The 27,144-nt window shown below is 53.4% G+C and overlaps 2 protein-coding genes across 5 annotated transcripts; both read right to left on the reverse strand.

Moving 5' to 3' along the window:
* Positions 1–72: 72 nt before the first annotated feature.
* On the reverse strand, positions 73–17,725 carry Dyrk1b (dual specificity tyrosine phosphorylation regulated kinase 1B). 4 transcript variants are annotated; one of them, XM_050129012.1, is made up of 12 exons: positions 16,666–17,380; positions 15,475–15,638; positions 14,690–14,809; positions 14,404–14,592; positions 13,979–14,126; positions 12,504–12,790; positions 11,815–11,961; positions 11,593–11,733; positions 11,276–11,311; positions 10,996–11,191; positions 10,536–10,636; positions 73–10,452 (listed from the first exon to the last, which is right to left on the reverse strand). In XM_050129012.1, exons 1-12 carry the CDS (start codon positions 17,117–17,119, stop codon positions 10,081–10,083), a joined length of 2,355 nt encoding a protein of 784 aa, XP_049984969.1. In that variant the 5' UTR covers positions 17,120–17,380; the 3' UTR covers positions 73–10,080. The 4 variants fall into 4 exon arrangements, with proteins under 4 accessions (XP_049984969.1, XP_049984971.1, XP_049984968.1 ...); XM_050129014.1 differs by lacking the exon at positions 16,666–17,380 and adding an exon at positions 17,437–17,725 and having other exon boundaries at positions 10,996–11,311; XM_050129011.1 differs by having other exon boundaries at positions 10,996–11,311; positions 16,666–17,378.
* An 84-nt stretch (positions 17,726–17,809) lies between these two features.
* On the reverse strand, positions 17,810–26,880 carry Fbl (fibrillarin). Its single transcript, XM_050129015.1, has 9 exons — positions 26,756–26,880; positions 22,162–22,365; positions 21,956–22,063; positions 21,766–21,860; positions 20,833–21,003; positions 19,612–19,744; positions 18,560–18,672; positions 18,018–18,163; positions 17,810–17,920 (listed from the first exon to the last, which is right to left on the reverse strand). The coding sequence occupies exons 1-9, from the start codon at positions 26,763–26,765 to the stop codon at positions 17,896–17,898; spliced, it is 1,005 nt and encodes a 334-aa protein (XP_049984972.1). The 5' UTR covers positions 26,766–26,880; the 3' UTR covers positions 17,810–17,895.
* Positions 26,881–27,144: the final 264 nt, after the last annotated feature.

A 27,144-nucleotide genomic window follows, 5' to 3' on the forward strand; every position in this document is an offset into this window, starting at 1 on the left:
TGCTAAGTCATTTTGCTGGCCCTAATTTTAAATTTTCTAGTAGCCACATAATAAAAATAAAAACAATATAAGTAAAGTTAATTTTAATAATATATTTTATTTAACCCAAGATATCCAAAATATTACCATATCAACATGTGAGCAATATAAAAAATTATTTTTTGTACCACATCTTTCAAATCAGGTGGGTATTTTACACTTAAAATATATCTCAATTCACACAAGCCATATTCTCAAGTGCTCCAAGCCACACTGATCCTGGTGGCCAATGACTGAACAGTACAGCCAGGCCCTCACTATGCCAGGCCGTCACATCCTGGGCCCTTTAGAAGTGTGGTATCTTGGGCCCTTTCCAGATCCCAGAGAAGTCAAATGCACATTCAAGACTGAGGAAATGGGCCAGTTCTGCTAACACTTCTGTGGCTGCCTATTGCTCTCGTGCTAAGTGCCTAGTTACTGAGCGAGGCAACCATCCATCCATCCTTCCATCATCCATCCATCCATCCCTCCATCCATCATCCTAATGTCACTCACTCCACACCTGGTCCCTGAGCACTGAGTGCCAGGCCCCATGGTGGGTGGTCTGGGTGGTGCTGGGGACACAGCAGGCAGACAACAGTCATCATCCATGCTCCCTTTGACCAGTGTGGATGCCATGTGCTTCACAGTCACCGTGAGCGAGGGGCATCCCAGGAGGCCTGACCTGGCCAGGGTGGACAGGGACCCAGAAACTAAGCCAAATAAGGGAAGAGGCCCCAACTGTGGCAAGCAGCCATGAGCAGATTAAATGTCCTACTGCAGGAGACAGGACTGCCAAGCAACCTGGCCTGCTGTTAAGATGGATCACTTTCAGGCCGTACAGAGGCAAGGAGACAGGCCCCAAGCATAAGATTACAGGAAGATCTCCAGGGCGACATGACACCATGCTCAGAAAAGTGGGATAAAGGGGACAGAGGACTAGGAAGGTACTCAGCTGGCCAGCAAAGGAGTAACTTGGGTCAGAGAATCCTGGTGAGCCTTTCTTTAAAAAGTCATTCCATTAGCCAGGCATGGTGGCACACACTTTTAATCCCAGCACTTGGAAGGCCGAGGCGGGCTTATTTCTGTGAGTTCAAGACCAGCTTGGTCTACACTGAGACTGTGTCAAAAACAAAAACAAACAAACAAAGATTCTTCTATGAAACATATGTGAGTTTGCTCTGCCGTCTGAGCAGGGGATGAAAGAGCAGAAGAGATGAAGGGGGCTTTGGGGATACAGGGGTGTGAGGCTTCTGTGTGTCTGAAAGTTTCCCTAAGACGAAGGGAGTATCCTGTTTTCTTCAGGACAACTGGGGACTCTGAAAAGTTCCAGCCACTGGTGAAGGAAGGCATTGAAGCTCCTCCGAAAGGCGACCCCTCCTCTCACAGGTATCAAGGAGGGGAGTGGCTAACTGGCACCCAGGGTCCAGAGAGCTGCCTTCAGATTCGGAACCTGAAAGCTTGAGCCTGGTGCAGAGGCCCAGGTCTTGGGCCCAGCCTGCCCAGAGGCAGAGGCAGGAGAACCCGGAGGCAAGGTCAGACCACACAATGAGCCATGCTACAGGAGACCTTGTCTTTTCTCTCTCTCCTTTTGGAGACAGGTCTCACTGGGTAGCTCCCAGTTGGCCTGGAACTCTCTGTGTAGACCAGGCAAGAACTGAATTCAGAGCTCTGCCTGACTGCCTCCCAATCACTAGGATTAAAGCTGACCCACGATATCTGTTTTTTGAAAAATATTTTCTGTGTATGAAGGTTTTGCTTGCATGTATGTATGTGCCCCACATGTGTTCTGGGCCTGCAGAGGCCAGCAGAGGGCGCTGTGCTCTCTGGAGGTCGAGTTATGAGCTCCATGTGCTCTTCTTAGCTGCAGTCATCTCTCTGCCCTCTCTTCAGCGAAAGACAGGTGATAAGTTTAAACTCCAAATGCCTCACTGAGAACCGGGAAAGGAAAGGTGAATACCCACTGGGCTGTTTCAAGGTGACTGAATCTTGGCTGTGGTGTGGCTGAGGCTCCAGGCCCGGGTTCTATTCCCAGTGTGTCTGTGGGAAAACTAAGCAGTGACTGCAAGCTTGCGAAGGGCTCAGGACTGCTTGGTCTGGAGAACCTGTCCTGGAGTAGGCAGTTATCATTGCAATTTGGGCTTCTGAGACCAGCTGGCCTCAACCTTATGATCTTCCTGCCTCTGCCTCTCAAGTGCTGGGACAGGCCTGATTCGCCACACCTTGCCGGCAGTCACTGTCATAACAAGTGTCCACCACGAGGCTCACTCTGAAACAGCCCAAGTGGCCACAGTAACAGTCATGGACACCAACCTGCTATCCTCACGGCGGCCAATACCCAAAGAACCCGTCAGCTATCCAGATGCTGAGACACTGGTGCAAGTCAGGTGACATCTGGAGATGCTTAGTGGGACAGCTGGCACTGTGGCAGTGGTGTGTAAGGGACAGGAGCTGATGTGTAGATGTGTTTCAAGAGGCCTTGCAGGCCCGACTGTGACACACCGCTTTCCCCTCCCACTCTAGGGCCTTGCAGTAATGCAGCAGTTCCTGGAGGCTCTTATCCTAGTGGCTAAACACTATCCAACTTCTTCAGATAACTCTTCCTTACACCAGTTATACTGGGCCGGAAAGGGGGTTGGGATCGGGAAAGAATCGCAGTGGATGAGGTTGAGTGACAGAGGGAGGTGGAAGCTCCAGCGGACAGGCTGAGCGGGCTGGTGAGCATGCAAGGGCCACTCTGAGAGAGGGTAGGGTGAGGCAGCAGGCAGAAATTAGGGCCCAAGGACCAGCAGGGGCAGAGGCTGATTACCAGGCCTCAGGGCCAGGAGAAGACAATACCAGCAGAGGCAGGAAATGATGGCCCAGGGGTGAGGAGAGCCCTACATGGGAGAAACTGGGGAAACACAGGGTCTCTGGGACCAGCAAAGTGACAGAGTCTGGTTGCAGGGAGAAGCCTCAAAGTACAGGCCTCCGCAACACAGACTCCACAGAGCAGCCAGTTCACTGTAAAGAAAGGACAAAGGAAACAGGAGCCTGTGTGGACCCTGGGTGTCGACCTGGGTCAGAGACACGCACACGGGAACACAGCTGTGCATATGTGTGGGGCTACAGATGCGTGATGTTAGCTGACAGCAGAACAGGAGGCAGCCGCACATCCCAAGTCTAGACCCAAGTCTAACACTGTTCTCCTGCAGAAGGGTTCAGAGTTGCCTGAGGAAAGACAGAGAGCCTGCAGCGTGATGAAGCACAGAGAGGAAGCTCAAAAGGAGGCAGAGAGAATGCAGGAGTCTGCCTGGAAGGCAGCAGCAACTTGAAAAAAACACACGGAATCACAACAGTGCTCTAGACCAGATGGTAAATGGATACCCTGAGTTCATGCTGACAGACTGTTGTCGAAACAGACAAAGGGAAGACAAATACAAGAATTTTCATTAGAATGCCACAGTGGTCGCTACAGGCCAGGAGGAAGCACCAACAGCATCCTCCTGAGTTTGTTAGTTACTGCGGACTATGCCCTGGAAGGTGTGAACGCAGCTCAGGTGCATGTGTTGGAAGCTTGGCCACCTGGCCTTCACTGTGAAGAGGTCACAGGGTGTGCTCTCCAATAGAACTAAGTTCTTGTGAGACCCCAGTTAGTTCTCACAAATATTATTTTAAAAAAGCAAGCCTGCCAGCTCCTCACTGTCTGGTTTCCTACCTCACCATCGACCCCTTTCCCACATGTTCCTTGCCATGATGACTTCTACCTCAAATCATGAAAAAAGGGGGGCATCTGGTCTTGGAGATTCAGTTTCCCAAACTTAGCTCTTCTCTTTACACATTACCCAGGCGCAGGCATTTCGTTAGAGCAACAGAAAGCAGACTACTGCACTGTAGTTGTAACACATGGGTACAAATCCTTGTGACAGCGTCTTCCTTCGGGAACTGGAGCCTAATGCTCCTCACTCTGAGAGTGGACTGAAGTCAGTGACCACTTCTTACAAAAAGGATGGAAGAGGAGAACGGGAATCCTACAGCTGGGAAATCTGCAGACTGAGGTCATGGGCGACACCACCTCAGCAGACTTTCCAGAATTTAAATACCAACCTAGCCATGAGAAGAATACCTAACAGACAGACAGAGCAGCACGCTGTGAGCTCCTGACCACCATCTTTAGAAACCGTCACGGAGAAAGTGCCCCACAACGGAAGGATACATGCGATATGGCCTCCTGGGCTGGATCCTGAACAGAAAAAGGGAGAGGTGTGACTAGGGCATGAGTGAAGTGAGTGCCAGTCAACGGGGGGGGGGGGGGGGGGGGGGGGGGGAGGGGTGAGGGGGTGTCTTATGAAAGACACCGACACCAGGGGAGCTAGGCACACCAGGGGACAGCCTCTGAATGACCCTGACATTTTCCCACAAGGCTAAAGTGATGGATAGGAAGTTCTCCCTCTACTGACTTGGCTACAGTGGTCCTGTGCCCTCATTTGACTTCTGTAGACCTTACCCACGCACGTCTCCTGGTGCAGACTGGTCCAGGTGTGGCCCCTGGGTTTCCACAGCCCCCTGCCACCATGTCTTGCCCAAGCCTGTTTTCCTTGCTCAGCCTTGAGCACTCGGCAGGCGGGATGCCACCCCGACTGGTGAGGTGTGAGCTCAGAGGCCGGCCCTGCCATCACTGTCTGGCTCACAGGGATGCAGGTAAGAAAGAAGAAACTGGGCCGAGAACGCTCCTGACCTAATCTTGAGCCCTTCTCAGCTCAGAGCCTGCTAGACTCTACTTTCTACGGGGATGCTCCAGGGTAAGTGTTTTCCACCCACTTCTCAGGTCCCCACACCTGAGGCAACATCAACAGTTCATTCCACACACCCCTTCCCACAAAACAGGGCCAAATCCTCAACCTATTACACCTGCTGTCAGCACACTAACTGTGAGGCTTGGGGTGCCTGCCGAGCTCGGCGCCCTCTGAAGAGGACACACATCACAAGAGGAGCCCTCCAACGGCAGCAGGTCTAACTGGGCTGTAGTGCTGGCCCCTGCATTTCAACTCCTGCCGGCCACATTGTGACCAAGAATGGAGGAGCTGTAGGGAACTGAGCAGGAAGGCCACATAGGGCTGGGGCAAGAGTTCCCTCCAGGGCAGCCAGCCACCTGCACAGAGGGGAAGCAGTAGGTGCTGAGAAGTGGGGGGAGCCTCGGCTGCCCCCAAGAGCCCAGGCGCCGTCACAGGTCCTGACTCTACTCCCAGGAGGGCCTTCAATTCTCTTGCTGTCACTGCTCATGACCAACCCATGAAGCAGGGCGTTCTGAATTCAATACTAGTCAGACTTGGCGACCGCTCACCACACCGTGCCCTGGCCCCCACTAGTCATCTCACAGAGATTACTGTGGCTGTCCAGGCTGGCCCCTGCTCTTATTCTCATCCTCACTTCCATCTTCCCCATTCTGATCTCCAGGGCTCTCACGTTAGCAACATGGTGACCGTTCTCACACGCGCCTACCCGACTGCTCTTCCACATTCAGCGGCCAGCATGCTTCCTCCTTCCTCCTCCACTCAGGCTGCTCCGGACTCATGCAAGCCAACACCTTGCATCCGACACCTGACCTCTTCTGCTACCACCATGACCAAGCCACAGACACCAACGCTGACTAGACTGTCTGTCCCACTGGAATGTTCCATGCCTCTAATGTACGGCTCTCAGAGGCCCTTGAACACTGCACTGCTCCCTGCTGATTGAAAGGGTTGATGCTTTCCATGATGCTTGGCATCCAAGTCAAGGCCTCCCATGGCTGCTCAGGGACCTTGCCCTTGTCCAAGTCACTCCTGTCTGTTTAGTTTTAGTTTCCCGACAAGGATGTCCTTCCTTAAAGAACACACGGCTTCCTCCCTTTTGGCCTAGTCCTCTAATGCTTTCCTTACCGTCTCTGTCCCCCAACCAGTGTCCATGGCTCATCTCCCTGGCATTTCACTGAAATCTACCTTGTCCCGGGATGCAGGCTTTGGCACCCCCCCCCCCCCAACAGTGCTCACAAAGTGGCAAGCACCTGTGACAGGATAAATCAACAAGCAGTGAACAGGAACCGGGTTCAACCAGGACTTCATGCTTCCTAGTAACAGGAGGCTCCGTCTGACTTAACTCGACAAGTCGCTGGATTCCCTGGGAGCGAGTCAGAAGCAAGCGGACTCCACGGCACCACTAGTGCCACCAAGGACTCGCTGCCCTCCCCATCTTGCCAAGGAAGCGGGCTAGAACTACATTCCTAAAAGGTGGTTAACAATGCTTTCATTCACCTGCCCACCATCACTTCAACATCGATGAAGAACTTAATTCTCATAAACTCCTTGCTGTTATTAATGCTTGAGTACCCAGGACAGACTAAGGCTAAGGAACCTCACAATGCTTCAGGGATATCTCTCATGCCTTGATTCTTTATCTGTAGGATGGTCACAACAGCACTAGTTAGCTGAGAGAGATTCAAGTAGCGATCCCATAGTTAGATGACATCACCATTGAATGATTCGGAAAATACTACTTTACCTCAGTTAGCTATTGCTAGTAGCAAATCATCCTAAAACAGTGTCATAAAATTCCAATTGTTTATTTCATGATTCTGGAATATGAAAAAGGTTCAGGGGGTATGGCCTGAGGAGGACTCAAGTCTGTTCCAGGGTAGTGCCAGTTGGGTCATAAGGTCCACGAGGTCATGCACAAATCTGGCCCAGCTGCAGTAGGTGGGGCAAAGACTGGACCTCTCTCTCTAAAGATGGTCAGGGTACCAGGGTGAATGGAGAAGCCGACAGACCCGTGAAGGCCACTGGGCTCAAGTTACTGGCCCAGTCATTACTCAAGAGGAAAGAGACTTCCCCAACTCGAGTATAGACAGCAGAATGAAGGCTGTCTTTAAGTGTAGCCATGGGAACACCTGTCTGGAACCTTTTAAATATACAGCTGGGCCTAGAGAGTTGGCTCAGTGGTTAAGAGCACTTGCTGTTCTCCCACAGGACCCGGGTTCAGTTCCTAGCATCCACACAGTGGTCCACAACTACCCCTAACTCCAGTTTCAGGGAATCCAATGCCCTCTTTAGCACCAGACATACCTAGAGGCAAAATACTCATACACATAAAATAAATAAATCCCAAACAAAACCGACAGAATCCCAACACAGCTAACCTTGCTTCCTGTCCTGCTGTAATTCCCCTGCAACTCTCTGTACACAGACAGTGGGGACTCAAGGTCCTCCTGAGAAGGACAAGGTATAACCTCAGCCTCTGGGTGTCAATCATCACATACATACTTCTTTCTGGATGGAGCCGATGCCAACCCCATGGGCTGGGATCTCTTACTTGGAGCCAAAAGCACCTACAAGTTTTCCTTCAATGCTCTTGATCCTGGTCACTTCCCAGAGCTGTGCTATCTGAGTTCTTTCATGGCAGAGACACACCCTTTCTCCTCTGCTGTTTCCACATTGTATACTGCAGAAGCAAAATCCCTGCTGTCTTGAGCTCTCAGAAAGGTTCAGCTGTACACAAGGGGATGAGTGGAGTCCAGATCTACGCCCTGCTGGTGCCACATATTCTTCTGTGTGGGAGAAAAAGCATAAAGTGACCCAAATGCTTGCTTCCAAGGAGTTCAAGGGCTCCTGGAAGGGGAGGCGGTTGGTGACAAGATACATTTCAGCGTGTGCCAGCAATATGCCTGAGCCAAGGAAAAACTTAAAGAAGGAGAATGGGCAGGGCCATCAGAAAGATGATTCAGAAGAGTGGTCAGGCTGTGCTGTCTAGAGACAAATGATGCAGGCAAAGAGAACACCACGCACCACGGTCCTGAGGCTAGCTAGTGTGGCTGGAGCAGAGGCGGGTGATGAAGGCCCGCAGGTCATGGAAGGATTGGGCTTTCACCCCAAGTGAGATGGCATCTAGGAGGCTTCTCAGCAGGGAGGGACAAGTAGGTGCTCAGAGTTTCTTTGGTTACACGGGGAACGATGAAGGCAGGAAGACCAATGACGATGTCATGGACATTCACAGGTATGAACTCTGAGTACCCTTGAGATACCCAAGGAGGTTATCAGGTAGTCAGCCAGCCTGGAGCAGTTCTCAACTACAAACAAATGGCATCCCACACCCATTCTACATTCCTCACAGGGCCTACATGATTTGGTCCTGCTGAGGCCTCCAGGCTCAAATACACTTTGCTAAATTAATTTGTACTGGTAAACACACACACACACACACACACACACACACACACACACACCCCAACCTGAGCCTATCTCCTAGTGGTGTGACCCTAGACAAGAAGTAACTTAACTTCCATCTGCCCTCACTAGGCCTAAACTCGGAGAGGTCACCGCAGTTCTGGTCTTCTAGGACTGTTCAGTCAACAAAGTCTTTTACTGGGAGGCTGGGTGTGTAGAACATTTGCCTAGCATCTGGGGTTCCTTGGGTACCATCTCCAGCACCACAAACACACACACACACAAACAAACCAAACCGATACTATTAATGGGGCAGGAGACCTCCCTTCCCGGCCCTCTCTATCTCATCCTTCCACTCAGCCTGTCAACGCAATCGTCAAGAAAGTTCATCTGTCCTTCCCTGGCCTCCTCAGCACCGCCCCTGCCCGGTTACACCGCAGACAGCTCTTGCCTAGGGGCCTGTCACAAGCCGCCAGACCCGAGTCTTTTACTGCAGCCTACTTATCATGTTTCAGAAAAACTGGGCTGTACACCTTCCTCTCATTGTGCCTCAGCCCCTTCGAAAAAGTCCAGCTCTCTACATAACCAAAGACCCCCAATAAATCTTAACCGGCATTCTCAAAACGATCACTATCACCAGTGACCCACAAGCGACCAGGACCTTGCTCACCACGGCTTCTGCGTGTGCCCGCCATTGCCCCGCCCAGGCCCTGCAAGGTGGATTGACAACTTCCAGCACCACCACCCCCGCCCCGCCCCTGCACACTATCCAATCACTACCCGTTCTCCTGACCCGCCAACATCCGGGCCCTAATGCCGAAAGCTCAGCGAACACCAGGCCCCAGACACGTGCGCAGAGACTTCTGGGTTTTGTAGTTCCCCAAGAAAAGTGAGCAAAGAGCTAGCCTTAGCAGAACTCCACCTCCCAGGAGTCACCGCGCCCGCCCGTTGTGAGTGCTTAACAGTTTGAACCAGGTGGTTCTTCCAAAACTGACTGGGAGACAGCTGGTTCCAAATTGCCATGAAACAAAATTCACTTACCTGAAAGTCAGGGAGCGTCTTTTTGCCCGAGAATCTCAATATTCGGCAATGACTCCAGAATGGGGCTGGACACAGGTGGGGTAAAATCTGTCCCCATGGCCTGTCTGGATAGTACCAAGGAAGGCCCGTGGAGTACACCCAGAGCCTACTGGGTGCCTGCCTGACACAAAAAGCCACTCCTTGGTGGACTCTATGAGAGCCCTGACAGACGAGTGCAGGACGTTACTATTTCCAGCAACAGGCCAGAAAGCGGCCTTTTATCCTGGAAAAGGCAAATGTGGGCCAGGATCGTTGTATCCAGGATGTGTCTATGGTTCTACAGCCCGCCAACTTCCCGCTGCCCCGTGCCTGCACCAAGTATGATGTCCCCAGGAGGGATATACCCAAGCCACAAAGCACCCTTTCCCACACAACCTTCCCCACCATGCCTCTGAGGGTCAGGAGAGGGAGCCAAGGCCCTGCAAACGCTCAGGCAGGCATGTGAGAAAGCTCTTTACTGGGGGGTACAGCAAGGAGGAGCAAGGCCATCTCCCCCTACCTGCCCCCACCCCCTCCTAGGGCCCTAGGGTGAGGGGCAATCTCCCCTCTACCGGACCACCACTGTCTTTGGTACAATAAATAGAAAACAAGGGGGGAGAGGGGGCCAAGGGTCCAGTCTTAGTGGGGAGGGTGCGGCCAAAACCCCTCTCCCTTGACCCCCTGCCCTGGGCCCCAATCAGTGCAGGCCTCACCCACCCCAGCTGGGTAGCAGCAAGTCCAGTCAAGGGGAGAGATGAGGATGGGAGCCCAGGGCCCCCAGATGGGGGGGTATGGCTTCAGGAGGGGCCCCAGGGAGGGGGCAGGGTCATGAGCTGGCTGCTGTGCTCTGGGGTACGCCATGGAGGCCCAGGCGAGGCCCCAGAGTGGCAGGGTCATCAGGGGGTGGGAGAGGTGGTCGACCTCCCGTCATCCGAGTCCGGAGGGCTGAGGCAGCCGGGTGCTGGGGGGCAGGTGCTGGATGAGGTGGAGAGCATTCTGGAGGGCTGCCTGCCAGGCTCACATCCATCAGCTCCGGGGGTGGTGGTGATGTTGGTGATGGGGGACGTCCAAGGCATCGGGGTTGGGGGGGTAACTGGGCCCCAGTCCCTGGCAATGTCGAGGCAGAGGTAGGGGCTGGATGTGTCTTGTGGGGCACATCACCCCCTGCCCAGGGGCGCAGAGGCTGGGAGGGTATAATCTGAAAACAAAGGAATGGGGAGTGTTGAGATCCTGGAGCCCCAGGCACCTGCACCCCTCTCCGAGGGCTCACAGCTCCAGTACCTGGGGGCTGTTCATCTCACAGTCGGTGATGGGGGGCCCAGGCCCCCCACAATATCGGTAGCGGTAGGCCCTGTTGTCACTGGAGGAGCCACTGGAGCCTCCTGGAAACACCGGGATGGAGAAAAGAGGGCAGAGGTGCTAAGATGTGTGGAGTCTGTTCAACACTTAGACCCCAAGATTGACCTTTGAGACCAGAATCCTTGTGAAGGCTCTAAAAGCCCAATTTTGAAATCTAGGATCTGAGATTGTGTGGGAGGCTAGAGTCAGTTTTAGGGGCTAAATCCCAAGCCTGGATTCAGAGATTCTGTTGGTCACACGGGACTGTCCCACCGGGATTGTCCCACCCACCCCCTTACCCTGGAGCTCAGAATCTGGTAGCTCTAAGGCTCTAGGACAGAGGACCAGTAGCAAGGCCTCCAAGGCTGGGCCCTGCAGCACACATCTGACACTGGGCACCCACCAGAGCTGGAGATGGAGCTGGCGGTGCTAGAGGAGGGGCAGGTGTCGAGGCCCGCCGGCGAGGTGGAGGCACTGCTGCCCGCCGGGCCTGTGTTGGTGGCCTCGTCGGCCGTGCGGCGGAAGAAGCCGTGCTGCAGAGCGCCCAGCGGGCTGATGCGGGCGGCGGGCTCATATTCCAGCATGCGCAGCACCAGGTCCTGGAAGCGGAGGTAGTCGGCGGGGCTGTGGCCCGGCTCCCCCGCCCGCCGGCCCCCGGGCCCGCCCGTCTGCACGCCCAGCACCTCCTGCAGCCGCCGTGTCCCGGGGCCCTGGTAATCCTGGCAGGGAGGGGGTGGGAGGGGGGGCAAGAGAGTGGCCGTCAGTGGGCAGGAGGGGCAGGGAGACACACATGGGGAAACAGAGGCACAAGAGAGGAAGAGGAAAAGAGAAGCTAACAAGAGCTGTGGGGCGGGATGGTAATGGGGTGGGCAGGGGAGGAAGGAAAGGACAGACAAGGGGGAAGAGAAAGACAGGGAAAGACACAGGGAGAGGGGGGAGCCCCAAGTGTGAGTGAGGGGCCACCCAGGGAGGGAGAAGTGGCACAGGGCAGGGGCCGCACCTTCCTGAGTTCCTTTGTCCTTCGTAGGGTCCAGCCACCCCCAGGCAGCCGCTCAAAGTACTTGCGAGCCTTGGGTGCCTGTTCCAGCATGGGCGCAGGCGGGATGCCCAGCACCTCGACAATTCTGCTCATCTGGTCCACCTGCGGGCAGGCGGCGGTCAGGGGCGCCGGGTGGCCAGGCTCCACCCCTCCACCTCCAGCACACCCCTTCCAGGGGCACACCTCATTGGAGCCGCTGAAGAGGGGCTCTCCGGTGTGCATCTCCACAAGGATGCAGCCCAGGGACCACATGTCGATGGCCAGGTCATATGGTGTGCCCAGGAGCACTTCGGGTGAGCGGTAGAAGCGGCTCTGGATATACTGGTAGATCTGGGGAAGGGGCAGTAGTCAGGGCACTAGCTCCCCTGCTGGGTTCACTGAAAACTCAACTCAAGACAAGCCCCTGCTTGAAAACAGGATGGAGCCTCTAGGCTCTCAGCAAGGCTGCACAAACCAGACACTGTCTTGCTGAGCTTCCAGTCTTCGCTGGCCTGCCTTAACCCTGGCTCCATTCCCAGCTCTGGCCCCTTTTGAGAGAGGCCGGCTATCCCATACTGAATTATACTAACTAGTGTAACTCCTGTCTGCTTACACAAGGTCTTCTTTCTACCTGTGACCTGAAGACCACAAGTAGGCAAAGCAGAGCTCAGGCTCAGATCTCACTCAACTTTACTACTCTGAGGAGCTGCCTGCCCCTCGGGGTCACCCTCTTTCTTCCTTGCTTGGGTCTCCTCTGCCCCCTTCATCTCTGACTCCCTCCCTCCAGGGGGCCTCCAACTTCATCTCTCAGATATCAGCTCCCAGGACCAAAACAAAGCCACCCCATGCCATCCCACCCAAGACACTGGCCCTGCCCAAAGTCAGAGCCGCACCCGCTGGCCAAGCTGGCAGGAGCTGCCAAAGTCCACGATCTTGATGGCACTGCGCTTAGGATTGCAGAGCAGGATGTTCTCAGGCTTGAGGTCGCAGTGGATGATGCTGAGCTCAGGTGTGGCCAGAAAGAGCAGTGCTGTGCAGAGCTGCTGTGCCAGCTTCCGAGTCAGGTTCAGTGAGACACCTCGGAAGTGTGTGTTGCGCAGGAGGTCGTACAGGTTGTAGGACAGCAGCTCAAACACCAGGCACAGATGATTCCGGAACATGAAGTGCCGCTTCAGGTGTACTGTGGGGAACCACAGGCAACAGCTTAGAGACAGGTGACAGGGCAGATGGCCTGGGGCCACACAGCAACCACCTCTGCTAAACCGCAGCGAGCCCTCAGGAGTTTGTGCCCTGGGCTCAGTGGACTGGCAAAGCATGCTAATTCTCCTGAGGCTCTCACACCTCCTGATTTTTACCAAAAGGAAGGTTTCTGCCAGCAGGGAACAGTAAACACGACTGTAATCCCAGCACTTGGGAAACTAAGTCAGAGGATGGTTGAGTTCAGGGCCAGCTTGGCACACAGTACAGCCTGGAATTGTAAATAAAAAACAGAAAAACCCCAAAGGGTGGTATAACTTGAGGGTTATATTAGCTTAGGGCAAGGATGACCAAAGAAGGGTTGGAGCATGTTTGCCTAGCAAGCACAAGGCCCTAGGTTCAAGCTCCTGCACTGCAAAGGGAAAATCAAATGCACTATCACCTTCTAATAGAGCTGCAAAACATTTCCAGGCTTCCTCATTTCACATTACAGCACGGAGCCAGGCCTGGTGGTGCAGGCATAGAGACCAAGGTCTTCAGATGCAGAAAGAGTGGAAGCTCAAGGCCTGTCTGGATAACTTAGTGAAATTCTGTCTCAAAATAACTTAGTAAAAAGGGGTCTGGAGATGTAGTTCTGGGATGAGGCCCCTGCCTACTATGTATGATGCACTGGGTTTGATCCCTAGGATGGCAAAACAAAACCCCAAGAAGTACAAGCACCACCAAGAGCCCAAATGAACAAATGAACTTGCCTTCCTTTTAGCAGTATCTATCTTTGTGGCAAGGGACACTGGTTGTCCTTTTAAGAGTCTATCAGTCCCTTTCCAGAGGAATGGGACACATCTCGAGAGTCAGAGTTCCAGAGACCACTGCTTCTCAAATTATTAATTCTGTTGTGTATAAACTGTCACTTCATGTACGTGACAGCACTGAGTGCCTCAGTTTCCTATCTCCAACACGTGCACAAAACTGCCCTCTCCGGCACTGGCGGGGGTGAGGTAATTCATGTGGAGTGTTTGCAACAGTCTGGCCCTAGTGAGCACTGGATCAACACTGACCACTGCTGATCAGGTAAGCAGAAGAGCAAAGCCATGACCAAAGCATGGCCACTGCGGTGGAGAAGCCCCAAGACCCTTACTGGTGCTGTCTCGCAAAGGCGCCCTGCACTCACCTATGTAGTACTTCATCTCTGTGTCATGCTGGTTCATCAGCTCCAGCAGCCGCAGCTCAATCTGTGCCTGGTTCAGGAAGGCCTTTTTGTTCTTGATGATCTTGATGGCCACCAGCTCCTGGGTCTGGTGGTCATAGGCTTTCACCACCTGTAGAGACATGGAGAGTTACCCGGGGAGGTGGGAGGACCACCAGCCACAACTTTCCAACTAACAACTCACAGCCCCGCGCTCACATCCTTTGTACTGGATACAAAATAACATAGTTCCCTTATGTGGAGTCTTGTTTTTTATACTTCTACAGAAACTGAAACAGAGGGATACTAAGTGGCCTGAGAGACTGACCAAGTGAACACTGGGGGTAGAGAGAATGTGGGTAAGGTTAGTAACTGCATCCAGACAGTGGATGAGTGGCGGAGTCCCACACCTGGCCAAAGGAGCCTTTGCCAATAAGAGAGTCAATATCATAGCGCTCTAGCCAGCGCTCGCCACTGCGCACAATGTAGTCGTGGTTGTCGTCGTCATAACCGTGGTTCAGGACCTTCTTCTCCTTTTTGGTGCTCGAGTCCTGGGATGGCGCCTGTTGGGCCCGCCGCTTCTTCTTCGCATAGTATACCTGCTCAGGCAACCAGGAAACCGGACCCCTGAGTGACCCCGGCAAGCAGCCAGGCCCCTGGATTTCCAGCACCCAACAGGGAATCCCATCCCCCCACCTCATTGATGTGCTTGTAGGTCTTGATGAGATCCACTGAGAGCTTGCGCAGTGGGGCTGAGGCTGCGTCCCGGAAGGCCAGGGGTAGTCTCCGAGGCAGTAGCCGCACATCAGGCAATACCTGTGGTGGAGACAGGCAGACACTGAACACAGGCCTTCACCTCCAACTTTCAGGGAGAGAACTGTAGGGCCTGTCACACATTGGGGTCCCCCAGATACCTGTTCACTGTGTGATGAAGTGAATGATTTACTGCCCCCCACAGCCCCTGGTCAGCTTATCTGCTCTCTCTATTTTCTTCTGAATCTCAGTGAACACCTGAATGAGAAACTTGGGGTCTTTGCACCCGAGAGCAGTTTTGAGGACCCAGGCCATTGATTTCCCTGTAGCTCCATGTCCTCACCCTCAGATGGGTCTGTGCCCAGTTCCTAAAGCTCTTGGACCAGGATTAGACTTCTTGGGTTTCCCACTATTCTCAGCTCACTTCTTCCCATCCCCTTGATTTCCCTTCCAGGTTTTTCACTCCAGACCTCTGGCTCCGTGTGGACACTAAGACCGGTGTTCTGGGCTGTTGTGTGCCAGTGACAGTTCTGAGCCTGACAAACATTAACCAATCCGTGAGAGGCAGAGGGTCACAGAGAAGCGCAGTGTGGACTTTCCACCCTACCCGAAACCCTGCCAGTATCACCAGGTCTGCAGCATCCTCAGAGATCAGGCTGATGTCTGAACCCTTTCATCCCCAGTCTCTTTCGCCCCCCAGGCAGGTGAGAAGCCAGGTGAATGCCTACCTGTGTGTGTTCCTGGGGCCCCGGAAAGCCAGAGAAGGGACCATGGCCTGGTGGGACGGCCATGGTGGGCTCAGAGGGCCGCAGGGGTGTGAGGCCTGGAGCGGGAGCCCGGCCGGGGGGCGCCTTCTCGCATCCTGCACCTCGGCTGCCACCGCCGCTGAGACCTGAGAGCAGGTAGGAAGCAGGGAGACAACATGGAACAAGAGGGTATGTGGACCAGAGTCGAGCAGAGAGGTGGGCATGAAGAACACAGGGCAAGGGGGAGGCACCAGGCAGCAATGCAGAGGGGACAGAAACAAGTGGCGTAGCAGTGTTCCTCAACACATCATCAGTCAAATAAATGAGATAACATAATGACAAAATGTAAAAGGGAATGGTTAGAGTCACACAGGGGTGGGAGAGAGTGCATACAGGGCCAGGGCAGGAAGGACAGAGAAAGGCCAGTAATTGGGAGAGCAAAGGAGAAGACAGAGACCCTGCAGAGTCTGGGCAGTAGAATTCATTTTTCTCTCAATTTCTGCTGGTGCCCATTTGGAGTTCCTCAGAAAAAGACTCAACCTTCACATGGTCTTCCCTCAACATCAGGGTCTTCTGGGCCACAGTGAGGGCCCCATTTCGAATCGAGTCTAGAGAACTCCAGGATCCCTCACACCATAGCAGCCCTTGTGGAGTGCCCAGCAAAGATCAAGGTTATCTGAGAACTCCTTTATGTGTGAGTGCTATGGGTGTTTCAACCACCAGGGCACACTTTCCCCTGGGACAGCTCCCTAGAGGAGCCTCCCGCACCAGGGACTCCTTTCCCACTAGGACTTTCCCATAACCCAAGACCCCTACTCCTAGGAAAATAAGAGGGAGATGTTCGTTCTCGACAGTTTAAGAGTCACTGTCTTTTTCTCCCTTACACTGGGATCCTTGCTATACCCTTTATCAGATATTTCTAAACCGGGTCATTCCGCAATTGAGCCTGTTCCTAGAAGGGCCCAACAGCTAAATCCCTAAATAACACACAAGACGTCGCTCCCTCAAAGTGTCCTCCAGAACAAAGTCTTCTCCCTAAGAGCCTTCCCCCGTCAGATCCCTTATACCCTATGACTCGCTACTCCAGGTCCCCTTTACTGGGGCTTCACCGACAAACAACCTCTTCCCCGGCCCTCCCACACTAGGACCGACTCTCCCAGCTCCCACCCCTACCCGGGTCAGGGCTGGCGCTGGGCCCACGGGGGGCTGGGGAGCGATGGGGCCCCCAGTGCGGTGGGCGAACGGCCAGCATGGCGGTGGTGGCGGCGGTGATGAGAGGGTGGCCGCCTGTCCCCGGCCTGGCCAGTCCCGCGGCGGTGAGGGCAAGCGGGACAGGCGGCCCGGTGGGTGACAACAGCAGCCGCCGCCACCGCCGCCAGGGGGGCGGGGAGAGGAGGGGACGAGGGTCAGATCGGGGCACGCGGGGGAAGGGGACAGCAGGTGGACGGGGGAAGGGCGGGTTAACCCTCGCCCTACGGCCCAGCCCCGCCCCGCGTCGCCACCCGCCCCCAGGGACCCTGGCGTCCCGCCCCCCACCCGGCAAGCCCGCCCCGGCCGGTGGAGTCCCGGCGGGCGGGGCCCAACTGAGTTCGGCAGGCCGCACCTCCCATGGCAACAACCACGCCATTGGTTGTTGCCGCCAAGAGTTTAGCCAATCAGCACTCAGGGCAGCTGTTGCTAGGCGACAGTGAAGCGGCCAGCGCAGCCGAGCCCAAACAAAGGGCGGGAGTGGGGCCGGGCTGCCCCCTCCCAGACTCCCTCTCAAGACGGCTCCCTCAGGCTGGGCCCCTTCCAGAAATCCGGCCGTAAATAGCCGGGCTCCGCTGCACTGGCCCGAAGCCCCCTCCTTTCCCTTGCTAAGTCTCGCGGGGATGGGCAGGGCGGATCCCGGTCTGCCCCCCACTCAAGCGTGCCACCCCGCCCAGCCCGTCGCCGTACCGTTACCTGAGGGCGTGGGTAAGGGGACTCAAACTGCTCGGGGAGCCCGAGCTCAGACCTGCCCACTGGCTGAGGGTGTCCGGCGGACGCGGCAAGCCAGGGCCCCGATTACCCAGTAATGCAACCAGCAAAATGGCGACCACAACAAACCGGCCCCCCTGTCCCGGCTCCGCCCCCACACCGCTCACGTGACTTAGGAGATCACTGTGCGCCTGCGCCTTCAGAGCGCTGAGCCGCGCACATGCGTAGCAGATATCAATGGAGCATGCACCACGTGACCGGATGAAACTTTCCAAGGCACACCCCCACAAGCGCACACAAAGTTGGTCAAGGGCGCATGCGTCTTTTGGCCACTGAGCAAACAGTACCAGACAGGGGAGACAGATGAGTCTTTTAATAGAAAAAAAAAAATACACGTGCAACAGTAGCAACACACATTTCTTCGAATCCAGACAGCTCCGAGTTTCAGTTCTTCACCTTGGGAGGTGGCCTGTGAGGAAATCAGAGGGGGTCCAGCTGTCAACATTTTCGGCTCCCAAAGCCCAGGGAGCTCAGGCTGCAAGGGAGAAGTCTAGTTCGGTACTTACCTGTACACACCTACAACCACAGCGTGGTCCCGTTCGTAGGGCTCAAGTGTCAGCTGCTCCTGGGGCTTCATATTCTCCTGTTGCATCTTCTTCACTTCAGATGCAAACACAGCTTCTGCCGAGGCTGTGGAGTCAATGCAGTTCGCCTACAGAAAGAGGACAAAGGACGAGGTTAGAGATTTGGAGACCCAGGGCTGGGCAATTATAAAACTCCATTACAGAAATTTTAATTTGGCTTGGACTGGAAACAGGATGTCCCACTTATCTAAAGCAGTGTTTTAACTCCGGAATTTTCTTTCATGTCCTGGTAACAGTAGAACAAATGCCGCAAGAGGCTAATTTTGAACAAGGTGAAGAAATAAATGTTTCTAAAAATGCACTTTGTACTTATTTTCTCTGTATCAGAAATCTGTTCTAAGCACTTCACATATATCAATCTACTTCAAACCTTAAAGAGGGTTGATCAATAAACGAAGAAACAGTCTCGTAGGCTAAGTAGCTCGCTCAGACACAGAGATCAACTTACATTCCAAGCCTCATACCTTAATGGAAATCACAAAGTGTCCTCCATTCCTCAGGAAGGTGTGAGCATTCAGGGCCACAATCCGGGTTTGGTCTGGCTGTGCCACATCGGCAAAGATCACATCCACCATGGCTAAGGAACAAGGGACAGCAGTTACCAAATAGAAGCCACCAGAGAGCTACCCAGAGCCTCCCAATATGGGGCCTGTGCTCCATCACCACCAGGTTCCTGGGAGTCTCCTGCCTCCAGTCTCACTCCCCACCACACACCCTCCCTCCAAAGCACCCCAAAGGTGGGGCCAGAACCCAGACACATCACTCATCCACTCCTCTTGTAAAGCATGGTTGCCACCTACTCTGTGGCCAGCCCTGGGCTGGGCGTGGGGGACACAGAGACGAGTCAGACCCTGCCCTCGAGATGCTCCCGGGTCTGGGGGGAGACAGACATGTCATCAAAAAGACAAGTAAAGGTGAGCAGTTAAAGGCAAGACGTGGCCAGGGCTGTCAAATGAGGGAAGGACCAGAGAAGGGGCCGAGTGAACCGAGAAAATGCAAAGAAAAAAAGGAGGGGGGAAAAACCACTCCCCCCCAAACCAAATCAAACCAAAACAAAAAAGTGCAATGAAAAGGCAATGTTTTTAGGCAGTATGATTTAAACATGAACACATAAACAAAGTGATAGAATGAAAACATCTTTAAGGATTTAGAAAAGCAAATGGTTAAGTATCGAGTACCTCTGGGGGAATTCATGAGGCTTTCCATTTTTATACTAGACCTCTGAGGGTTTAAAAAAAAAAAAAAGAGCCATTGGGTCATACTTGCCGTGCTCAGGGCTGGAATGTCATCAGATAATATAAAGAAAAGCAGGAGACAGGGCAGTGTAAAAAGGCATCAAGGGTCGGAGGGGAGCAGAAGTGCATGGGACTCAGGGAGGGAGATCAGAGATGACCAGCACAATCTCCACCTGCAGCTCCTCACTCTAACTCCATCTGAATTTAGACTCCACTGGCCTCTTCCGGGAAATATGCAGTGGCTTATCCTACCTTCCCTGGGCCGCCCCCAGGCCCCTCACCAATAAGCATGCGGTATTTGTGTGGGTGTCGGGCATCTTCAATCACAGGAATAATGTTGGTCCTCTTCTTGGCCAAGTTGATGAGGTCCCGGCCAGAACGGTGGGAGAACTCAACTGCATAGACCAGACCATCCTAAAATAAACCAACAGCAATGAGCACACACTTGTTCTCCATTACGGGCTCATGCGCCACTTGTAGCAGGCCCTCAGACCCTCGTCACTAAGCCCGTGGTCCAGATGAGTAAATGGGCCTTGGAGATGAGTCTCCTGCCATGGTTATCCACAACCAATAAAGCTACAAGACCCTAATTTATCTGGCCCAAGAGCCCAGGCTCCCAACACAGGCTAAAGTCTAGGGCAGAGGACAGAGCCAAGGGCATTTGCAATGGGCCAGCACTCACAGCAAGCATACAATTTTCCAAACAACCTTATTCTCCATAGTGCTCACCTCTGGGTCAGAGAGCTAAGTGTCTCACTGAAGCCACACACTATTAAATACCAATAGAAGTCTGAGTTTTGTTGCGGTTTGTATTTAGACAAGGTCTGACTATGTAGCTTACTTAGGCGACTACAACAGTGTGTGCTTTCCCCCACCAAATTAAAGAGTCTGTAATTGAGCCAACAGCAAGAGGCTTTGAAGTGGGACATCCAAGAGGCAGGTGCTCTCTGCATTGCCATCACCACAGAAAACACATGCCCATCAGTAGAAACCAAGGGCTGCGGATGTAGGTGTATCTGCCTAGTATCCAAGAGGCCCTGGGGTCAACCCCAATATGGGGGGTTGGGGAGAGAACAAACTAGGTTTGGGGGCCATGAGTATTTTGTGTCTATGTATGTAGAAGCCAGAGAACAATGTAGGTGTTATTCTCCAGGAACTCCTCCCATCCTATTTCTGAGACAAGGTCTCTCACTGGTGTAGAACTTATCCATAGATGGCAGCCGATGACCAGCAAGCTCCACGGCTGCTGTTGCCCCTAGTGCTGTTACAGGGGTACACACACCACCACACTTTCACATGAATTCCGAGGATCAAAATCAAGTCCTCATGCGAGTGTGATAAGCACTTTAGTCACTAAGCTACCCTTCCAGCCCTGGGACATCAGCTTTTCAAGAGGGCAACCAAAATAGTTTGGTATCTATGTTCCCAGCTCTGGGTCATTTTAACAGTGCAGGTAAACAGCCAGGCTCGGCTCCCTCCATCTCTACCACCCATCCACTCACCGGGCCAACGATGTCAGAGACATGAGAGACGGTGGTGCCTGAAGCTGCCCCAAGGTAGAGCACCTTGGCCCCTGGCTTGATGTGGATCTGGTCTACACCGCCCAGGATTGCTGCTGCCAGCTTGGAACGGAAGGGGTTCCAGGCTCGGTATTCAATTTTGTCATCTCCCTCCTGACCCAGGAGAGATGGGAACAAAAGTCAGTGCTGGGTTCCTGTGCAGGATACCATCCCATAACCCTAGGGCCTCAAAAGAAATGTTGCAGCCCAATCACTGTATAAAAACCAAAAGCAGATATACAATAGGGACAAGAACAGAAAACAAACAGTAAACACGGAGGTGACAGAAAGACCCGGGCACTAGGCATTACTTCCTGCTCTAGCTGTTTCAGGTGTTGGAGACAACCTTGACTAGGACATGGATCCTGCCCCGAGCAGTAAGTGCCCACTGAACCAACACAAACTGCCTCAGGAGACGGTGACGGGCTAGAGAGACCAAGCCAGGAGAGAGGAAGGCAAACTAGAATGGACCAGGAAGGGCTGGGGACGTTTGAACTAGACCTAGAAGTGAGCAGGTAGGCCTCTGGCCAGCCATAGAGAAGAGGACGTAGGAGAACTACGGCTGGGGTTGTGAGGATACGAGAGTCCTGTCAGGACCAGGAGGTCCTGACTAGAGACAGAAGATCGGGAGCTGGTACAGTATGGAGCTGGGGAACAATAGGGCAAGGTCAGGGAATTGGGAGGGGAGCTGGGAACTGAAGAACTGGAGGCTATGACGGGCGGGGAATCTCAAGGTGCATGGAACAGTGTGCATGGCCTAACTTATGCACTAACACCCCAGCTCCCCACTGTCACAAGTAGGACACAACAGCAAGACTGAATGCAGGTGGCACCATCAGCTAGGGCTGGTACTTAAAACAAGGGTTTAGAACTCACTGAAATAGAGACTCTCTTCTCCCCATACACAGACTCTCCAGGGACCAGATTCTTTGTGACAAGGGCATCCTCCTTTCCACGACAGATAAAGACGCCTGGTGAAGGTAGCAGAGAAGAATGGGGCTGAGGACTCAGAATGCGGCCACGGTCCACTTCTGGCTGCAGCTGCCGCCCTGACCACCACACTCACCTTCATGCCGATGTGGTTCCACCATCACATTCTTCCCTGACTGGTTTCCTCTCTTGCCTCCCCGGCCACCACCTCGACCCCGGCCGCCCCCAGACTGGAAGCCTCCACCTGCAAGAGAAAGCTGCAGGTGGAGAGGGAGGTACCTTCTCTCCCCTCCCTGCACCCTTCAGGAGCCTGCTCCACCTCCCCATGTCAACCTCACTCACCTCGTCCACCACCTCCTCCTCCACCTCCTCGTCCCCTGAAGCCTCCGCCTCCGCCTCCACCTCCACCTCCACCTCGACCTCGGCCTCCACCAAAGCCTCCTCGACCTGCGCCAAAGCCTCCTCGTCCGCCTCGTCCTCCTCTACCACCTCTGTCACCACCAAAGCCTCCTCTGCCACCAAAGCCACCCCCACGGGGGCTGAAACCTGTAGTAGAAACAAAAACAGGGAAATGAAGGTTAAGACGTTTAATCTAACTTACCCGGCAGTTCTACAGAAGTGAGACATCAGCAAAGCACATGCCTGTAAGCTCCCGGAGGAAATGTCCACTGCAGCCAACAATGCCACCCAATGTCCTACCAGCAGAATGGACACATAAACCAAGTAACAGTAATTGACAATGGAAATGATCTTCAGTTGTGCAGCACAGATGAACAAACCAGACCCTCCCAAAAGCAGAGAAACAAATTCCTATACAACTACACCCAACGACACACACCACTCTTCTGAAATAGGGTATCAAACCCCAGGCTGGCCTTGAAGTCACCATGTAGCTGCTGATCCTCCTGCTGCCACCTCCCAAGTGCTGGGTTTACAGGTGTGCACCCCTGGACCGGGCACCTTATCTATCCTTATGAAGCACACCAGCAAGGGACCACTAAAAGCAAAACACGCCACAGACGACCTAACGGGATAGGGTTGAGAAAGAATGCAGACATTCTGGGCTTTTTGGTGAGACAGCCTTAGTATCGGTGAGCCCTGTACATGTGCTGAGTGCAATGGGACCTCCTATGCCCTCCCAGCATCTTCCCATGAGTCTGCGTGCATGGGAGCTCCAGCTCCTAATCTGATGCTCCGTTTCTCCCTTCTTTCAAGATTGTAACATTCCTGGGGAGGGGGGGTGTTAAAAAAAATTCCCAGATTGCCGGGTGGTGGCGGTGCACACCTTTAATCCCAGCACTCGGATCTCTGTGAGTTTGAGACCACCCTGGTCTACAAGAACTAGTTCCAGGACAGGCTCCAAAACCACAGAGAAACCCTGTCTCGAAAAACAAAAAACAAAACAAAACAAAAAACCCAAATTTAAGGATGGGCAATGGCCTAGATGGGCAGATTAGAGCTCATCAGAAATCAGGCACGGGAGCATAGATCTGTGATTCCCGTACCCCAGGAGGCAGAGACAGAAGACTCTAGCCTCCTCCCTTCTCCCTGACCCACACAGACACACACACACCCGAAAAGAACAAACCAGCTCCAGGGTGAAGCAGCACTGTCCACTCAGCAGCGAACAGTGGGTGGGACTAACAGGTGTCTGATGCTGTTTTTGCTATTTCGCTTTTCTATGATGGAAACTTTTGAGTACTATGGGCAGGGGCACAAGAGTTGATCTGAAAACATAGTTTGAGATTAGTGTTGGCTTAAAACTATCTCACTTGATCTAAGATGTCAGATATAAATCTGCTTAAGTTTTGTCACTGTGCCTTGAGACTACACCTATTACCAGCTTCAAACAATTTTTTTGTTGTTTTTTGAGACAAAGTCTCACTACGTATCCCTGACTAACCTGCAGTGATGTACACCAGGCTGGCTTCAAACTCAAGAGATCCACCTGTCTCTGCTTCCTAAGTGCTGGGATTAAAGGAGTGTACCACCCTGACAGCATTTTTAATGGTATTAAAAACAAACAAACAAACAAACAAAACAAACCTTTGCTGATTCTCTTCTTACTTTTTGCTCTCTTTCTATGACACTTAAGGGGCTAGATACTGTAGCTCTAATGTGTCAGGCCAGGGTTCAACTCCCCAGAATTCACAGCAATAAAATACCTTGAAACTTGGTATCTATTCCTAAGTTACTTTTTTTAAGGGGAGGGGGGTTTCCTCTGGGTAACAGCTGGCTGTCCTGGAATTCCCTTTGTAGAACATGCTGGCCTCAAACTTACAAAGATCCACCTGCCTCTGAGTGCTGGGATTAAAGCTGTGCACCACTACCACTAGGCCCTAATTTAATTTTTCAAGTTGTTAAGTTTCCTCTTCAAAACTCTCAAACAATCCCAAGCCTTAAATGAGATCCCATCCTGCTGCTTCCAACCTCCCACTTCACAATCCACAATAAACTCAGAATTCTTCTCTTTACAAAGAATCTCTGAGCCAGGTGGTGGTGCAAACCTTTAATACCAGCACTCTGGAGGCAGAGGCAGGCAGATCTCTGTGAGTTCGAGGCGAGCCTCATCTATAGAGTGAGTTCCTGGATAGCCAGGGTGACACACAGCGAAACCCTGTCTTGAAAAAAACAAAAATAAATAAAATCTGAGAAGGGCATTTTTTTAAGGAAGTTTCCCACAAGACCATAATGTATAGACCCAAACCATCATGCTGAAGACACGCCCCCTACCCCGACTTCAGGCTCTCTGCTGGGCCCTACTCAACAGCCAGCTTTGAAATCTCTCACTTGAGCTGTTCCCACTTTCCAGCGATGCTACCTTGTTTTCTCGTCATATTGCATTGGATACTGTCTGGCACTCTCACTGGCCGTTACAAATTCCAAATGCACGATTCGCAATTATTCTGGTTACCACAACATCCCAGCACCCTGCACAACATGAAGCTCAATAAACACCAGCAAGGCTCTGGTATATCCCCAGCTCTGCTGACGCAAGTCTCTAGGTCCCTCTTCACAGAGAAACCGCTGGAAAACCACCCTGTTCATTCAAGAGTGGATGGTGAAGGGGGAGTCCTGGTTCCTCCTCTCCCGGCCCATCCAGGAGGACCGACATGCCATTGTCGTTCAGGACCCTAATGGAGGCAAGGTGCATGGGAGTCTGTTGTAAAATCAGGTGACTTTGTACCCACAAAAGTACTTAGAAGAGAAGTCACCCGCCAGGGCCTGACAGAACAGAGGCCTGGTAAGTTGTGGGAATCTTCATGGGGAGCAGTAGGCCAGGGTCAACTCTCAGTTCCAGATACTCAACGTGTATCTTGGTCTATTTCAGGTCCTGGAGTTTTTAAGGAAAGGAACAAAAAGGACTCATTCATTACTCAGAAAGACTCCATGCCCACATATAGTCCACTGTTTTAGAATCTGCTTCCCCCCCAGTAGCCCTCCCACCTCAGAACTCCAGCCGGGTGAGGGATCCCAGGCCTGCAACCCCACTGCTGGGGAGAGTGAAGCAGAAGGCCAAGTGTGAGGAGAGCCGGGGCTTCACAAGATCCCATTTCAAAACAACAAAGGACCTTGTTGGAAGGTCCACTGGAGCCTACAGCATACCTCTGATTAAAAATCTCCCCCGGCTGGGCGTGGTGACAGGAGACAGGCAGCTGAGAGTTCGAGGCCTGGTCTACAAAGCGAGTTCCAGGACAGCTACACAGGGCTGTTACACAGAGAAACCCTGTCTCAAAGAACCAAAAACCAACCAAACAACTCCCCCAAAGCTGCTTCCGCCACTCAAGGCTCAAACTGTCAACGCAGAGTCCACGGCTAGAAATTTCTACAACTTTTCATTCTATCATTTGCCAGAGCAAGGCTGGAGGGAAAAGCACAGACCACAGAACGGCAGTAGAACACACAGACTAGCAAGCCCTCCACCCTACTTCACCAGACTCCCAGATATTCCACAGGTCTGGGACCGGGAGCATGGGTGATTATCCCCTGCAGCGACTCTCATCTGTCCACAGGAACATGTGTGCACACATCAGACAAAAGCCTGCAGTAGTGAAAACTGATCCTTGGGCAACGGTGAGAAGCTCACGTTATCATTACTGTAGCACAGACTGGTGTCAAGCCTCAGCTTCCCGAGTACCGGGATTGAGGAGCATTGCTATAGCCCAGAGTAACCCCAAAAAGTCCCTTATCCGGTAAGAATCCAAGAAAGAAAAATCAGACCTTCATCATCATCCACCACGTAGTGGATTCATCAGAAAAAGGCGGGAAATAAATGAATACATTTTTGTCGGGCTAGGTGGCACACGCCTTTAATCCCAGCACTGGGATGCAGAGGTGGTGGAGCTCTGAGGTCGAGCCAACCTGGTCTACAGAGAGTTCTAGGCCAGCCAGAGGCACATGGTGAGACGCTGTCTCAAAAGTTAAACCAAAACCAACCCACTCCGCTAAGGCCGGGCTTGTAACGTTTCTCTCACCACAGAGCAGGTACACTCAAGTCCCCAGAACGTCGACTCCAGCACGTCTAGGACCCCGCCCCTCCCGGAAGCGCGGCGACCGAGACCCCCACCTCACCGACCCGGAGGTCCTCATCCCCCCCCCCCGCCCTCCCGGGGAAGCTGGGCTGGGGATCAAGGTAGCGGTGACGGCAGGTGACAGTGGGTGACAGGGAAGGCTTGAAGTGGGGAGAAGGGCCCCTGGCCTCGGGCCCGGAGCCGTTCCATTTGCGACCCAAGCCAGATCCCCGGAAGCCACGCGCAGAGAGCGACCCGAGACCCAGCTCTGGGCTGGGGTCAGGAGGGCCGCGCTGGGCGGCCGGGCGGCCGGGAGCCGCGAGCCTGTAGGCCTGTCTCTGGGAGCCGAGCCACCGGCCACATTCCCCGGGTCCCGAGCAGCCGCGGTGCCCGCCCGCCGCTCCTGCCCGTGCTGCGGTCTCTACCTGGCTTCATCACTGCGTTCTGGTCGCGCGGCTCCGGCAATCAGCGGCGTCCCTCACTCCACGAGTCTCAGGCTTTCGCACGTGGAAAGGAGCGCATGCGAGCGACGACATAGGACGCGTGACGGAAGGACGTAGCCCCGCCCCTTATACGCGCCCTCCCCCGGAAGTGAACGTCTTGGGCGGGAATTATGGAGACTGTGGGCTCTGCCTTGTTGCCTTGCTTCTGTCTCTTTCCCAGAGCGCTAAATTCAATCGCAAATCCGCTGCGGCTTTCCCCCTCACTAGCATTCCAAGAATAAAACGTTGTACTCAAACTGTGCTTTTTAATTTTTTCGAAGATTTTTTTATCCTTAGAAGTGTTTTGCCCGCAAGTATGTCTGTGCACCACG

This window comes from Alexandromys fortis, unplaced genomic scaffold, assembly GCF_014885135.2.
Source record: "Alexandromys fortis isolate MF-2015 unplaced genomic scaffold, M_Fortis_MF-2015_v1.1 scaffold_293, whole genome shotgun sequence".
NCBI classification, from domain to species: Eukaryota; Metazoa; Chordata; class Mammalia; order Rodentia; family Cricetidae; genus Alexandromys; species Alexandromys fortis.

Bases quoted from the DNA above. Each gene is read 5' to 3' on its own strand.
- Dyrk1b (XM_050129011.1), bottom strand. From the start codon at position 17,119: ATGGCGTGGTTGTTGCCATGGGAGGTGCGGCCTGCCGAACTCAGTTGG. The intron at 10,637-10,995 runs GTGGGTGCCCAG...CGGTGTTTCCAG, and splicing joins CAGCTCCATCTCCAGCTCTG to GAGGCTCCAGTGGCTCCTCC. The intron at 10,453-10,535 runs GTACTGGAGCTG...CTTTGTTTTCAG, and splicing joins GTGAGATGAACAGCCCCCAG to ATTATACCCTCCCAGCCTCT.
- Fbl (XM_050129015.1), bottom strand. The intron at 21,004-21,765 runs GTGAGTTCTAAA...CTCCTGGGTCAG, and splicing joins AGAAGAGAGTCTCTATTTCA to GAGGGAGATGACAAAATTGA. The intron at 18,164-18,559 runs GTATGAGGCTTG...CTCTTTCTGTAG, and splicing joins ACTTTGTGATTTCCATTAAG to GCGAACTGCATTGACTCCAC.